This window comes from Pecten maximus, chromosome 19 (genome assembly GCF_902652985.1).
Source record: "Pecten maximus chromosome 19, xPecMax1.1, whole genome shotgun sequence".
Taxonomy (NCBI): Eukaryota; Metazoa; Mollusca; class Bivalvia; order Pectinida; family Pectinidae; genus Pecten; species Pecten maximus.
The window spans coordinates 27,162,915-27,180,621 of NC_047033.1; the positions used below are offsets into that span (position 1 = coordinate 27,162,915).

At 37.6% G+C, this 17,707-nt stretch overlaps 1 protein-coding gene across 1 annotated transcript in view; it reads left to right on the forward strand.

Moving 5' to 3' along the window:
• The first annotated feature begins 5,467 nt into the window (after window positions 1-5,467).
• Window positions 5,468-17,707, forward strand: part of LOC117317974 (cardioacceleratory peptide receptor-like) — a 47,583-nt gene continuing 35,343 nt past the window's right edge. Inside the window, exon 1 of the mRNA XM_033872945.1 lies at window positions 5,468-5,860. Coding sequence (XP_033728836.1) covers window positions 5,729-5,860 — 132 coding nt within the window. The 5' untranslated portion in view covers window positions 5,468-5,728. The remainder of the gene's footprint in view (window positions 5,861-17,707) is intronic.

Below are 17,707 nucleotides of genomic sequence, written 5' to 3' on the forward strand. Positions count from 1 at the left end.
AACAGTTACCGTACATCAGATTACTAACAGTTACCGTACATCAGATTACTAACAGTTACCGTACATCAGATTGTTAACAGTTACCGTACATCAGATTGTTAACAGTTACCGTACATCAGATTACTAACAGTTACCGTTCATCAGATTGTTAACAGTTACCGTACATCAGATTACTAACAGTTACCGTACATCAGATTACTAACAGTTACCGTACATCAGATTACTAACAGTTACCGTACATCAGATTACTAACAGTTACCGTACATCAGATTACTAACAGTTACCGTACATCAGATTGTTAACAGTTACCGTACATCAGATTGTTAACAGTTACCGTACATCAGATTACTAACAGTTACCGTACATCAGATTACTAACAGTTACCGTACATCAGATTGTTAACAGTTACCGTACATCAGATTGTTAACAGTTACCGTACATCAGATTGTTAACAGTTACCGTACATCAGATTGTTAACAGTTACCGTACATCAGATTGTTAACAGTTACTGTACATCAGATTGTTAACAGTTACCGTACATCAGATTACTAACAGTTACCGTACATCAGATTACTAACAGTTACCGTACATCAGATTACTAACAGTTACCGTACATCAGATTACTAACAGTTACCGTACATCAGATTACTAACAGTTACCGTACATCAGATTACTAACAGTTACCGTACATCAGATTACTAACAGTTACCGTACATCAGATTGTTAACAGTTACCGTACATCAGATTACTAACAGTTACCGTACATCAGATTGTTAACAGTTACCGTACATCAGATTGTTAACAGTTACCGTACATCAGATTACTAACAGTTACCGTACATCAGATTGTTAACAGTTACCGTACATCAGATTGTTAACAGTTACCGTACATCAGATTACTAACAGTTACCGTACATCAGATTACTAACAGTTACCGTACATCAGATTGTTAACAGTTACCGTACATCAGATTACTAACAGTTACCGTACATCAGATTACTAACAGTTACCGTACATCAGATTACTAACAGTTACCGTACATCAGATTGTTAACAGTTACCGTACATCAGATTACTAACAGTTACCGTACATCAGATTACTAACAGTTACCGTACATCAGATTACTAACAGTTACCGTACATCAGATTACTAACAGTTACCGTACATCAGATTACTAACAGTTACCGTACATCAGATTGTTAACAGTTACCGTACATCAGATTGTTAACAGTTACCGTACATCAGATTACTAACAGTTACCGTACATCAGATTGTTAACAGTTACCGTACATCAGATTACTAACAGTTACCGTACATCAGATTACTAACAGTTACCGTACATCAGATTACTAACAGTTACCGTACATCAGATTACTAACAGTTACCGTACATCAGATTACTAACAGTTACCGTACATCAGATTGTTAACAGTTACCGTACATCAGATTACTAACAGTTACCGTACATCAGATTGTTAACAGTTACCGTACATCAGATTACTAACAGTTACCGTACATCAGATTACTAACAGTTACCGTACATCAGATTACTAACAGTTACCGTACATCAGATTGTTAACAGTTACCGTACATCATATTGTTAACAGTTACCGTACATCAGATTACTAACAGTTACCGTACATCAGATTACTAACAGTTACCGTACATCAGATTGCTAACAGTTACCGTACATCAGATTACTAACAGTTACCGTACATCAGATTACTAACAGTTACCGTACATCAGATTGTAACTGTTACCGTACATCAGATTACTAACAGTTACCGTACATCAGATTACTAACAGTTACCGTACATCAGATTACTAACAGTTACCGTACATCAGATTGTTAACAGTTACCGTACATCAGATTACTAACAGTTACCGTACATCAGATTACTAACAGTTACCGTACATCAGATTACTAACAGTTACCGTACATCAGATTACTAACAGTTACCGTACATCAGATTACTAACAGTTACCGTACATCAGATTACTAACAGTTACCGTACATCAGATTACTAACAGTTACCGTACATCAGATTGTTAACAGTTACCGTACATCAGATTACTAACAGTTACCGTACATCAGATTGTTAACAGTTACCGTACATCAGATTACTAACAGTTACCGTACATCAGATTACTAACAGTTACCGTACATCAGATTACTAACAGTTACCGTACATCAGATTACTAACAGTTACCGTACATCAGATTACTAACAGTTACCGTACATCAGATTGTTAACAGTTACCGTACATCAGATTACTAACAGTTACCGTACATCAGATTACTAACAGTTACCGTACATCAGATTGTTAACAGTTACCGTACATCATATTACTAACAGTTACCGTACATCAGATTGTTAACAGTTACCGTACATCAGATTGTTAACAGTTACCGTACATCAGATTACTAACAGTTACCGTACATCAGATTACTAACAGTTACCGTACATCAGATTGTTAACAGTTACCGTACATCAGATTGTTAACAGTTACCGTACATCAGATTACTAACAGTTACCGTACATCAGATTACTAACAGTTACCGTACATCAGATTGTTAACAGTTACCGTACATCAGATTACTAACAGTTACCGTACATCAGATTACTAACAGTTACCGTACATCAGATTACTAACAGTTACCGTACATCAGATTGTTAACAGTTACCGTACATCAGATTACTAACAGTTACCGTACATCAGATTACTAACAGTTACCGTACATCAGATTACTAACAGTTACCGTACATCAGATTGTTAACAGTTACCGTACATCAGATTACTAACAGTTACCGTACATCAGAATACTAACAGTTACCGTACATCAGATTGTTAACAGTTACCGTACATCAGATTACTAACAGTTACCGTACATCAGATTGTTAACAGTTACCGTACATCAGATTACTAACAGTTACCGTACATCAGATTGTTAACAGTTACCGTACATCAGATTGTTAACAGTTACCGTACATCAGATTACTAACAGTTACCGTACATCAGATTACTAACAGTTACCGTACATCAGATTACTAACAGTTACCGTACATCAGATTACTAACAGTTACCGTACATCAGATTACTAACAGTTACCGTACATCAGATTACTAACAGTTACCGTACATCAGATTGTTAACAGTTACCGTACATCAGATTGTTAACAGTTACCGTACATCAGATTGTTAACAGTTACCGTACATCAGATTACTAACAGTTACCGTACATCAGATTACTAACAGTTACCGTACATCAGATTGTTAACAGTTACCGTACATCAGATTGTTAACAGTTACCGTACATCAGATTGTTAACAGTTACCGTACATCAGATTACTAACAGTTACCGTACATCAGATTGTTAACAGTTACCGTACATCAGATTGTTAACAGTTACCGTACATCAGATTACTAACAGTTACCGTACATCAGATTACTAACAGTTACCGTACATCAGATTACTAACAGTTACCGTACATCAGATTACTAATAGTTACCGTACATCAGATTGTTAACAGTTACCGTACATCAGATTACTAACAGTTACCGTACATCAGATTGTTAACAGTTACCGTACATCAGATTACTAATAGTTACCGTACATCAGATTGTTAACAGTTACCGTACATCAGATTGTTAACAGTTACCGTACATCAGATTACTAACAGTTACCGTACATCAGATTGTTAACAGTTACCGTACATCAGATTGTTAACAGTTACCGTACATCAGATTACTAACAGTTACCGTACATCAGATTGTTAACAGTTACCGTACATCAGATTGTTAACAGTTACCGTACATCAGATTGTTAACAGTTACCGTACATCAGATTACTAACAGTTACCGTACATCAGATTACTAACAGTTACCGTACATCAGATTGTTAACAGTTACTGTACATCAGATTACTAACAGTTACCGTACATCAGATTGTTAACAGTTACCGTACATCAGATTACTAACAGTTACCGTACATCAGATTACTAACAGTTACCGTACATCAGATTACTAACAGTTACCGTACATCAGATTACTAACAGTTACCGTACATCAGATTACTAACAGTTACCGTACATCAGATTACTAACAGTTACCGTACATCAGATTTAACAGTTACCGTACATCAGATTGTTAACAGTTACCGTACATCAGATTTAAACAGTTACCGTACATCAGATTGTTAACAGTTACCGTACATCAGATTGTTAACAGTTACCGTACATCAGATTGTTAACAGTTACCGTACATCAGATTGTTAACAGTTACCGTACATCAGATTACTAACAGTTACCGTACATCAGATTGTTAACAGTTACCGTACATCAGATTGTTAACAGTTACCGTACATCAGATTGTTAACAGTTACTGTACATCAGATTGTTAACAGTTACCGTACATCAGATTGTTAACAGTTACCGTACATCAGATTACTAACAGTTACCGTACATCAGATTGTTAACAGTTACCGTACATCAGATTACTAACAGTTACCGTACATCAGATTACTAACAGTTACCGTACATCAGATTACTAACAGTTACCGTACATCAGATTACTAACAGTTACCGTACATCAGATTGTTAACAGTTACCGTACATAAGATTGTTAACAGTTACCGTACATCAGATTGTTAACAGTTACCGTACATCAGATTGTTAACAGTTACCGTACATTAGATTACTAACAGTTACCGTACATCAGATTGTTAACAGTTACCGTACATCAGATTGTTAACAGTTACCGTACATCAGATTGTTAACAGTTACCGTACATCAGATTGTTAACAGTTACTGTACATCAGATTGTTAACAGTTACCGTACATCAGATTGTTAACAGTTACCGTACATCAGATTGTTAACAGTTACTGTACATCAGATTACTAACAGTTACCGTACATCAGATTGTTAACAGTTACCGTACATCAGATTACTAACAGTTACCGTACATCAGATTACTAACAGTTACCGTACATCAGATTACTAACAGTTACCGTACATCAGATTGTTAACAGTTACCGTACATCAGATTACTAATAGTTACCGTACATCAGATTGTTAACAGTTACCGTACATCAGATTGTTAACAGTTACCGTACATCAGATTACTAACAGTTACTGTACATCAGATTACTAACAGTTACCGTACATCAGATTACTAACAGTTACCGTACATCAGATTACTAACAGTTACCGTACATCAGATTACTAACAGTTACCGTACATCAGACTGTGAGCAATTTGTTGTTCGTTGATATCATATTACCAATTGATGGTGATATGATATAACACATTAAAACACATATTTCGTGAAAAAACACTTAATATCATAAAGCGAAAAAACAAATTAGTAATTTCCTTTATAGCTCTGTCAATAAATATACATTCCCATATCGCTATCTGGTTTGATATTGAATTTGTTTTTATCTTTCAGAATGCTGTTGACGAATCAACTATCTGGAGAATAATGGATGAGGCTTCAAATTTCTGCTAGAGTGTTATATCGCCATTTATAAAGCAGTGACAGTGAGCTTATTAGCGTGTTCATTGGAATGTGAATTGCATATCATTTGATCAAAGCCGAACCTGATACGTGTAGTGCTTTTTTCAGTACTGGAACGAAATGTTTCAGTCATCATTGCAATGACGTGTTTTGTGATGACAGTGTCTCATTTTTCCTCTATGTGGATTGTAGCTTATTAAAGGAATACCTAGAAATGCAGTCGACCACGGTACGTGGTGTCAGTGGACAACCAGTTATAACTTCCGGTCACGTGACCTATAACGTGTCGACAGAGGGCAGTAACGACTCCGACCACTACGCAGGGGAGGAACCCTATTACTTCCAGGTAAGTGAACCCTCGATTTAAATGTATCTTAACAAAATATTAAAACAAGGAAAAAGTCCAAAAAGTTGTCAACTGGACAGGGATTTAGGATCCTTAAGAATGTTTTGCGATCTTCATTAACATTTCAGAACATATAAAGATACTATTAAGCACGTTGGACTTAAATTACGACTTAGTAAGATTTTAAAAGTACTGTGTTTTAGAATAACTAAGTTGTCAGACAATACAACTGTATAGCTGTTTTATTTATTTTCTCAGAGGCCTTTCACTATAAATACTTATACTACATATTGATGTATATTTTGAAATATTTATATTTTCGTGGCAAAGCCACGATATAAACTAAGTAAAAAGATTTGCTGTCTATGTGACCATACTTGACACCCAAAACGTGACATCAATCCATGCCGCGCATGAATATATTTACCCACCGGAACTACATGTAACTAACGTAAATCGTTTTTTTATTTTAATTAAAAAGTATCAAAAAGACATTATACAATATTGTTTCACAAATAATTAAAAAAAAAAAAATGAACAGACTGTGTTTTTTTCGTATTATTTCATTGCACTTTTTTGTTTGCCAATCTAAACGTGACAAATGAATTTTGAAAAAATAGGCTGTTCGATTTGTTGAACCCCATTGACGAAATCGCTGAATATTGGCATTTTTTATGCTAACTCAATTTTAATTTTCAAAATTAACAAAACGAATATGTCGAGAATGTAAATATAAGGATTAAACTGTTTTTTTTGGTGTCTATGGTCGATATAGATGCCAGAGCTTTGCAAACTAGCACAATATGACGTTTGTTTAATCCTTAATGTGACAACAAAAATCTTAATAGAATTTTTTTTAATAAATCACTATTTACTTCTGAAAACAAAAACAAGTTCAAATAACAAATATATTGCAATTTCTCAGAATAAAAAGTAACAGAAATTGAAAACTGACAGAATGTCTATTTTCCCCCATTTTACCCAGTGTAATATTTTGGAAAAGAAATTGTAAGAAAATCACTGCATTACACAGACTTAATCTGTTATAGCCTGTAGTAAAATGTCATCGTAAGACCTTGGTACTAGTTAATGTCTTTGTGATATTTCTTCTGAGGCAGTCACCGTGGTTTAATTGTAATGACACCGTCATTGTAGGAACAAAAAGTCGTTTCGTTCAGTAGTTATATGAGAATGAGATGGTCACGTGATTGTTTTTTGAATTTTTGTAAAGATTTTTCAGCTTTTATTTAAATGTCAGCTCGAAATTACTGTGATCAATAGTCCCCTGTCAGACTAAAGCCTGGTCAATAGTCCCCTGTTAGACTATAGCCTGGCCAATAGTCCTCTGTCAGACTATAGCCTGGTCAATAGTCCCCTGTCAGACTAAAGCCTGGTCAATAGTCCCCTGTCAGACTAAAGCCTGGCCAATAGTCCCCTGTCAGACTAAAGCCCGGTCAATAGTCCCCTGTCAGACTATAGCCTGGTCAATAGTCCCCTGTCGGACTAAAGCCCGGTCAATAGTCCCCTGTCGGACTAAAGCCCTGTCAATAGTCCCCTGTCAGACTATAGCCCGGTCAATAGTCCCCTGTCAGACTAAAGCCCGGTCAATAGTCCCCTGTCAGACTAAAGCCTGGTCAATAGTCCCCTGTCGGACTAAAGCCTGGTCAATAGTCCCCTGTCAGACTATAGCCTGGTCAAAAGTCCCCTGTCAGACTAAAGCCCGGTCAATAGTCCCCTGTCAGACTAAAGCCCGGTCAATAGTCCCCTGTCAGACTATAGCCCGGTCAATAGTTCCCTGTCAGACTAAAGCCTGGTCAATAGTCCCCTGTCAGACTAAAGCCCGGTCAATAGTCCCCTGTCAGACTAAAGCCTGGCCAATAGTCCCCTGTCAGACTATAGCCCGGCCAATAGTCCCCTGTCAGACTATAGCCCGGTCAATAGTCCCCTGTCAGACTAAAGCCCGGTCAATAGTCCCCTGTCAGACTATAGCCTGGTCAATAGTCCCCTGTCGGACTAAAGCCCTGTCAATAGTCCCCTGTCAGACTAAAACCCGGTCAATAACCCCCCTTCAGGCTAAAGCCTGTTCAATATTCCACAAGAAAAGTAGGAAATAGATATACATTTGTAAGTAAGACGCAGCAGGCACGTACGGTATCATTGAAATATCAAAGATCAAAACATACCAGATAAGATTTGAGAGAAAAAATACTAATGTTGGGAAAGGAATTCATCAATAGTTAAAAACAACATAAAACAGACATCTTACAAAGTGGTCTATTGGAAAGATAGAGTTATAAATATACTTAACAAAAGCAATCATCTATTGGGATATGGCTAACTCAAGGAATGTTAGAAATAACGTTTTAACGTCCGGGATATAAAGGAGTCAAGTCGTGCCTAAAACAACAAAAATTCCAAGGGATCTATTTTTTACAGATATAGTCTACATTATTGTTTGTATGTCCCTATGTCTCCGTGTTCCAGACTCTGTACCAACCCAACATCGTATCCGGGTAGCGTATATCATACATCTTGTTACAGAGGAGCCCACTTATTTGCATATCGCTTATTTGAATAACCCGCTTATTTGCATAAAATTCTCAGGTCCCGATTTTTTTCTTATGTATATGCAAATCATGCGTTGGCGGAAAGAAATAAGATATCGCGATCTCTCGTTATGTATATGTGGGTCCCGTGAGGAATCTCTGTCCCAACTTAATGACTGCTAACGGTGATTAACATGACACATAAACTTATCTGTGAGGTTGTAAAATTATTGCTGCCTCCATTCCAAAAATACCCCGGATGATGACTTAGATTGGTTTCTCAGGGTACCCAGGGTCAGTACACGATACTTAGAAGACATGATTTTCTCGTTAATATATGCCAGACACGACATGGGTACATTGTCTATCACAACAAATTCCTCAAATAACGTCTAATTAGCATAATGTTCATATTTCATGTGTTTTTAGAGACGATTTACACAGATATCGCCAATCATAGTTTCACAACAGAAAGGAAGTGACGTTTTCGTGACGTCATTCTATTTGTTAAATTTGTTAGTGGTCTCTGATGTGTTGCCGAACTGTCGTGTCAACAACCAATAGTCATTTGTTTTACTTAGGAAATGTTTTATTTTAATTAAGCGTGTTGAAGGTTATTACAGGAATGGACCGCTCCTGTTCTTCTAAACGCTTTACACCTAATTAAGATTGAGCATTGCGCATGCGTGTACAAAAGTGATACTGCCCTGAATCCTAATTCACGATTAATCAAAGTTTCACATCAATACCTCTTTTATAGGATTTCATACACAGTCATGATGTTAGATGTTCAAATATATCTGTAATTAATCAAAGGTGTCCAAGCACGTCATTAATAATTAGTTCTCTTTTTATCTTCAATTGTCATCAATACTTTTTAAGTGGGTGAACAGAGGGTAGTGTATACAACCGAGCCCGGTCTCTCGGCGTGATAATCCATAGCTCTGCCTCAGAGTAAAGATACAGTGTACAGTATGTAACACTGGGTACAAGCCACATCGGCCACTTCTTTTTACCTCCACTTGCTAGTCCCCCGATTTTCCTGACGACATCTTGCTATCCGTTGAAAATGTATGCAAATCGCGAAATATTGTTTAATTATACGAAAGGAAAAAGAATTATTTAATTTCTGGTTGATGATACCGAACTTGGTGTCAAAGCCATACCAACAAAATAAAAATGGTGCCATCTCCTAAAAACTTTGGAGGACAGCCTATTTCCTCGAAGGGTCTATGAGAGCGGTGTAGTGACTACCTTGTCAGGCTCAAAATTGTCGGATGTACAGTACCATAAAATATCGTCAGTCTTATACGTGTCTCTAAATGTACAGACATCGTGAAGATGTTCTGGTTTCTGGTCACCATGGTGACAAGATATTCCAACATCACGTCCTTCTCTTGGTTTCCATACGAGGCCTATTATATCATAGAGCTGTTGAATTTTCCTCATTTATATATGAAACCAGGTGTGTTATCTTCATACAACAAAACCTGTATTGATAATGATGGAATGCCTTACATTTAGCAGCATGGCAAGCATGATACTTTAAATTTCCTTTTATGGTTGGTCACAGCCTTGCTTGCACAATATGCTATGCTCCATGTCTTAGATAGCAAACAAAGTGTTGACCATATTGGGACAGCTTCTCATTTAGCAGCATATACTGGAATGTGTTATAGTCGATATCGTGGTCTTATTGGGTAAAATTGGATTTCGGTCTTTAGTATGAGGTTCAATGTACTCATTAATACAGGTGTGTTTAAACGTTACTTTGTCACTAACTCGGCTCCCCTTTTGAGTACATTACATCCATTTTATCTGTAATCTTTAGGACTCAGTTCCTTAAAACATCGTCTTTTTCAATTTGCTAAATAGTGCAATAGTGTCTATGTAATATTAAGTTCGTCTCTTGCTGTTTTGATTTTGATCTAAAATTAAGTTTAACTGTATATTTTGGTTTACTCAATGTTCTACTAGGGGTATGTTTATATTTTGTTTAGAAATCAATTCGCAAGATAGACGCGAATGTGGCTTAGGCAAATCAGCCAAACCGTCGAAATAAAAGAAAAAAAAAAGAAAAAAAAAATCTGGATTATCGTGATAGGAAAAATCCATTATGGTGTTCTTCACGATTGGACTACACGAAAGGTCACGTAAGGTCAACCGTTTCATTGAGATTGATATTGCCACGCTGGTTTGTAAAATGTCGATTAATAGAGAGATCGTCGGCAGCGCCATGTTCTTCATAACGACTATAACTCGCACCCCGGTGTGGCCAGCAAAGGGCCAACAGCTATGGCAATACCATTTACCATGCTGGAAGGAGCGAACATCTTCCATTATATATCCTTATTTGCAAATCATTTGCAGCGGCGATCTCGCAAATTGACAATTTTAGCATGCTGTGTATCAATTGTCTCTGAAATCAAGGCTCGGGATTGATCCCCGAGGTCATCCAAATGTTAAGAGCTGGATATGTCGCTCAGTGGGAAAAGGATGTAAGGATAAAAAATATTACAACACCTGAGTGACCACTTAGACCTTGAGTGAACCAGTCGTTCATCCCCGCGTGTGCTTCATCAGGCCGATGTAAAGATTATGTACACGTAGTTTAACTATCAAAACAACATCCAGCATCAACACTTTGGCATTAGAGATTCTATGACTACTGTCGGGACGCGAGCGGGTCCCACATGTCATACATAAAATGCACAGCAAATGTTATGCAACTTCTTGTTGTGTGGTGGGGATTCTCGGTGTCATTCCAGATTATTGTTATCTCAACATTTCCATTTTAGAAGTTTGTACAAAAGGAAAAAACTGTCAATACCAATTTTGATGTAGATAGAGAGTAGAAAGAAAGCATGACATAAACTGCATTATACAGTTGGTTCGTCCTTCTAGGTCTTGTCAGTGATGTCAGGGACATCAAACAGTTGGTTCGTTCTTCTAGGACTCGTCAGTGATTATAGGGACATCATATAGCTGTTTCATCCTTCTAGGACTTGTCGGTGATGTCAGGGACATCATACAGTTGGTTCATCCTTCTAGGTCTTGCCGGTGATGTCAGGGACATCATACAGATGGTTCGTCCTCCTGGGACTTGTCAGTGATGTCAGGGACATCATACAGTTGGTTCGTCATTCTAGGTCTTGTCAGTGATGTCAGGGACATCATACAATTTGTTCACCCTTCTAGGACTTGTCGGTGATGTCAGGGACATCATACGGTTGGTTCGTCCTTCTAGGACTTGTCAGTGATGCCAGGGACATCATACAGCTGTTTCGTCCTTTTAGGTCTTCTTGGTGATGTCAGTGACATCATACAGCTGGTTCGTCCTTCTAGGTCTTGTCAGTGATGTCAGGGACATCATATCGTTGGTTCGTCCTTCTAGGTCTTGTCATTAATGATAGGGACATCATATACATGTAGCTGTTTCATCCTTCTAGGACTTGTCGGTGATGTCAGGGACATCATACAGATGTGTCATCCTTTTTGGACATGTCAATGATGTCATGAACATCATATAGCTGTTTCATCCTTCTAGGATTAACTGTTTCATTCCCCTAGGACTCGTCGGTGATTGTAGGAAATCATACGGCTAGTTCTTGTCAGTGATGTTAGGGACATCATAAAGCTGTTTCGTCCTTCTAGGAATTTTAGAATTAGATTCTTGTATGATTGAGAGGCCAATTATTTGCCTCGACGAATGTGATTATTAAGGGTATAGATATATGTATTATACGTACGACGTAAGTCCTGTCCCTCGACAATAACATTGCAATACTTATATCCACACCGCGTTACCCGGTTTTACTGGCAACAGTGAACATTTTCCAGATATTTTCGGGCTAATATCTATTTGCAATTGCTGTTTAATCAATACATTGATTGATAGCTTGATTGATCGAATGTTTAATAACCTTCCATTAAACTAATTTGACTAGCTAAACATTACAACCTCGATGCTATTAACCTGGAAATATGATTATCATATCGATATCGAGTATGGCACTAATTAATAAAATATTCAATCTGCTCTAGGTATTTAACTGTCAGTGTCGGGGATACAGGGGGTTATGGCGAGATAGATACAGCTGTTTGTCGTCGGTGACATATAAATAGTCAAACGTTTGTAATGTTTGCGGATCAATTAATTTCGCTATATTCGCACTTATTGAATAAAGCGCGAAAATAAATACACGTGTACCTATTTTTATATTGATTATTAAATAAATACCAGATATTTATACTGAAACATGCTAATGTATTGAGGTGTTTACTGCTCAAAATTTAATACCCAACAACTAGTTTCGAATTGAAGCGTATTGTACATCATAGTTTCCGTAAAACACATAAAAGTAACTAGCTAGAGGACTGGAAGTTCATGATTTTGAGGCGATGCATGTTGTGGTATACAATGATGAAGTTTGATGGTCGAAATCTTGATCGCGTTTGCTTGCACAGTGTATAATTAGACATGTTCGAAACTCGTCGTTGATAGCATGGAATTAACATTGCGGCTTTTGTCAATGAAGACGAAGACCCTTCTGAAACGCCTGGTCGTATCGTCCTTGTGATTGGTCTCCCTGTAGTTCTTTATCTTGCGATTATATTGACGTAAAGGAAAACTTTGCTTATCTTACAACATTTGTGAAACGAACTATAACGCTTGTTGGCCCGAATGAAAAAGCGCGAGCGATGGGTCTTACTGTGGGAGGAAACCGGAGTATTCCGGGAAGAGGCACGTGGTCGGACAGGTGAGTCCCAAACCTTTTCACGTCCGATCGGAGAATCGAACCCCGGTCGCCTAGGTAAAAAGGAAATGCGTTACCAATTCGCTATTCGAACACCACCAACATGATGTCAGCGTTTTATCAATTTTCAGTTAGAATTACGACTTCGTTAAAACTCTCGTATTGGCTTTGGAACACTTACTATGATACCAGGAAACAGGTAGATAAAAGTCGTGTTAACAAGACCAAGGGAAAAAATAACAATAATATTCGTGAGGAGTGGTTAATATGGATGTCAGCCAACGTGTGCACCACAAAGGGATACAGTAACACCTCTGTAATACGACACCTCAGGAGACTGACAAAGACTGGTCTTATTAGACAGGTTGACTTGATATAAGTTGTTCATGTGATCTCGGAAGAGAGAAGCAATGATTATGATATTGATATATTTACATTTGCTCCGCATTTCTCCATTGACACAATGATAAGAGGTAGTTGCCACCATACGCCTATAACACCTAGTGCCTCAGGCTATAACACCCAGTCGGTCATGTGACATTCAAAAAGGCGGGATTTTTTGTGCTGGTTTAGTTTTTGTCAAAGTTGACGAAAATAGTAAGACAATGTAAATATAAGTATTGAACAGTGGCTTTAATGTTGTTATAGTCGATATGACAGCAAGATGTATGGTGGGCAAATGTAGCATGGAAACCCTAACGGGTCTTACGTCATAATCGAAATGTCCAACCAATATAATCTATAAGAGATCGTGCCAACATGGAAAATCTGTTCAAAATCCCTAGTCACTTACCGTTATCGAATTGTTATCTACATTGTAGTCATTGATTAGTTCGAATTTAATGACTATTAGGGCGGTATATATTCTGTACAAATTACGAGAGAGTCCAGCCAATCAGAATCTGCAAAAAATACCGCTTTGCTATGGTGCGATTTATTTATTCATTTATTCATTTATTCATTTATTTATTTATTTATTTTACTTATTGGCAAGTTGGTGTACAGTGACGAGCGGAACAGTTTGAGTTTGATAAACAATATAGATTCCGACAGTAGGATAGTGTGAGATTTGTTATTATTTATGTTAGTAAGTACCCAATACCTACTTTATACAGGAGCTATATCTATATAGTTTAATAGGTCTTGTGAAGGAGTTTAAAAATGAAAACAAACCTGCTGAAAATTCTTTCGCAGGAGTTCAAATGCTGCTCTTCAGGGGAGTTGAGATTTCCCTGAAGAGCAGCATTTGAGCCCCCCCTGTAGAGCAGCACATGAACTTTCCATGAAGAACAAAATTTGAATACCTGCGAAAGCGCTCGAGATATCAACAGATTTGTTATTTTCATATTTCATTTTTTTTATTTTTTTTTTTATTTACAACTTCCACATCAATATAAACATTGCTTAGATTGTTTCTATTTTAATTAGATCTACTGTTTTACGATATTAGTTAAGGAATAGGACTTGATATTGACGTGATACAAAGAAACGATATAGGCGCTTTGCTGTACCATAAACATCAACGGAATACATACTCAAATCGTAATTTTAACACTAACTCTCCATCAAGCAGGACATTTTATGACACTGAAGTAGAACCAGGCGATTCGGAAGGGACAGCGTATTCTTCATCATCTATATTGTCAGTATGTTGATCCAAAAAGAATCAATGTAATGTGATATTATGAAAGCGAGAACTCGAACTGTGATATAGGGATATTAAGATGCACAAACAGTCATCGAAAACCTCGATCTCATGTCGAATAAATAAGATGACCGCGCAAATGAAACTAACGGTCGCCATTCGATGTGGAAATATAATTAGTAGGTTGGGGAAGCTGGAATATCACTATCAAGGAATGGAAAGTAAACATATCATATAATTTAAAGACAAGCCGTCATGTTGTAAGTGAAGATCAGTGTGAATGACCGACATGGAATACTGCAGTGTCATTCATTTCAAATTCAGAAAAGCATATACGATTTACGTGACGAATAGATATTTGTATTCAATGTATCTGAAGGAGACAATAAAAGACTTGTCAAGAACCTTGTTATGTGAGCTGGTTAACTCTTAATTACCGATATATCATGTACAGCTTACGCTGTGGAACACCTGCGTCGTACACAATGTTTTTACATATAATCTAGGTCATCTTGATAAATAATTATATCATTAATGAACAAACACGACCCCTGACCAGATGTCTTCAATTAACCCTGCGCTAATTGGCGTTATGAAGCTCTGCTGCCATATTGATCTGTATTGACGTGAAGTATACACCACACGAAACACACATTGGCATTTCTGCCTCGGAAATCATTATTATCGTACATTTAATGCCGGTTAGACATTCAGTCATTTTCAAAATCGAGATGTGTGGTGTAGTTTTATTTGTTATTAAACAACACTGAAGAATACATTGTAATTTACTTCACTTTTAAATGTTTTAACACGAGTGTCTGTTCACGGCAAATATAATGGTAATTTCAAAATGGTGGCTCAGTGGATAGCGCACTCGTCTCTCACAAAGGTTGCCGGGGTTCGATTCCTCGTACAATAGCAGGAGTAATGATCTGACTATGTAATATAATAATGATATGGACTATGTGGTGTTTTCCAAATACTTCGGTTTTCTCGAATATCAAAACCTTTAGTGCGCTTCTAACAAAAAAAAAGTATAAAGTCCTCGATCGGTGATATAGCATTATGCTTGTTACCATGCGTACTAGATCATATAAGTTTGGCTCACATCTACAATTTAAAAAAAAAAAACACGAAATATTGTTCATGTAGGTATCTATTACAAAAAAGGAATTTTATTGCGGTGTAGCAGTGAGGTAATGACTGACTTTAAATGTAACGTTTGTAATACACCAATCCCAACGGATACATTTCAGCGGGGGAAATATATTCATCTTATTGTTAACCAATTAAACTGCTCGTTGAACCATCGTTATGTTTGTTCTATTTGATCTGATAGGAGCGTAAAATATGTCATGCTGTATTGAAATGCAATATATCTGTTTTTTAATCCTCATTTTTCACCACGAACAAGAATATCTTATTACAACAGCAAACTCCGGGTGCATTTCGTTCAACGACAGAAATAAATAACATATAACAGTGAAATCGACAAATGACATCACATCCTTCTAGCGCGTGATCTTAGCCCTTTTCGAAAAAAAAACATCTTTGAAAGGCATTAAGTTATCAAAACAACAGATTACTGACATAGTATTGAAATCATAATTCGAATCAAAATTGATTGAACGGGGCAAAAATATAAATAAAAATATAGATTTGTACAAAAATTCCCGGAAAAGTACAAGAGGAATCAGACCGGGTTCTCTGAAACAGTCAGTGACTTCTGCTACATCGCCGACACCCGCCACACAAATCAAGGTCAAATCCGGGTTAAGCCTCAATCTCAAAATTAGATAATATAATACCACCACGCTGTTTGGAATATCACCACGCTGTTTGGAATACTACCATGCTGTATGGAATATAACCACGCTGAATGGAATATCATCACGCTGTAAGGAATATCACCACGCTGTATGGAATACTACCACGCTGTTTGGAATACCACCACGCTGTGTGGAATACTTCCACGCTGTATGGAATATCACCACGCTGTATGGAATATCACCACGCTGAGTGGAATATCACCACGCTGAATGGAATATCACCACGCTGAATGGAATATCACCACGCTGTATGGAATACTACCACGCTGTATGGAATACCACCACGCTGTATGGAATATCACCACGCTGTATGGAATATCACCACGCTGTATGGAATACCACCACGCTGTATGGAATATCACCACGCTGTATGGAATATCACCACGCTGTATGGAATATCAACACGCTGTATGGAATACACAACGCTGTATGGAATATCACCACGCTGTTTAGAATATTACCACGCTGCATGGAATATCACCACGCTGTATGGAATACTACCACGCTGTCCGGAATATTACCACGCTGAACGGAATGTCACCACGCTGTACGGAATATCACCATGCTGTACGGAATATCACCACGCTGTATGAAATACCACCACGCTGTTTGGAATACTACCACGCTGTCCGGAATATTACCACGCTGTACGGAATGTCACCACGCTGTACGGAATACCACCACGCTGTACGGAATATCACCACGCTGTATGGAATACACAACGCTGTATGGAATATCACCACGCTGTACGGAATATCACCACGCTGTATGGAATACCACCACGCTGTATGGAATACTACCACGCTGTATGGAATACCACCACGCTGTACGGAATATCACCACGCTGTATGGAATACCACCACGCTGTCCGGAATATTACCACGCTGTATGGAATACCACCACGCTGTATGGAATATCACCACGCTGTATGGAATATTACCACGCTGTATGGAATACCACCACCCTGTATGGAATACCACAAAGCTGTATGGAATATTATCACGCTGTATGGAATTTCCCCACGCTGTATGGAATACCACCACGCTGTATGGAATATTACCACGCTGTAT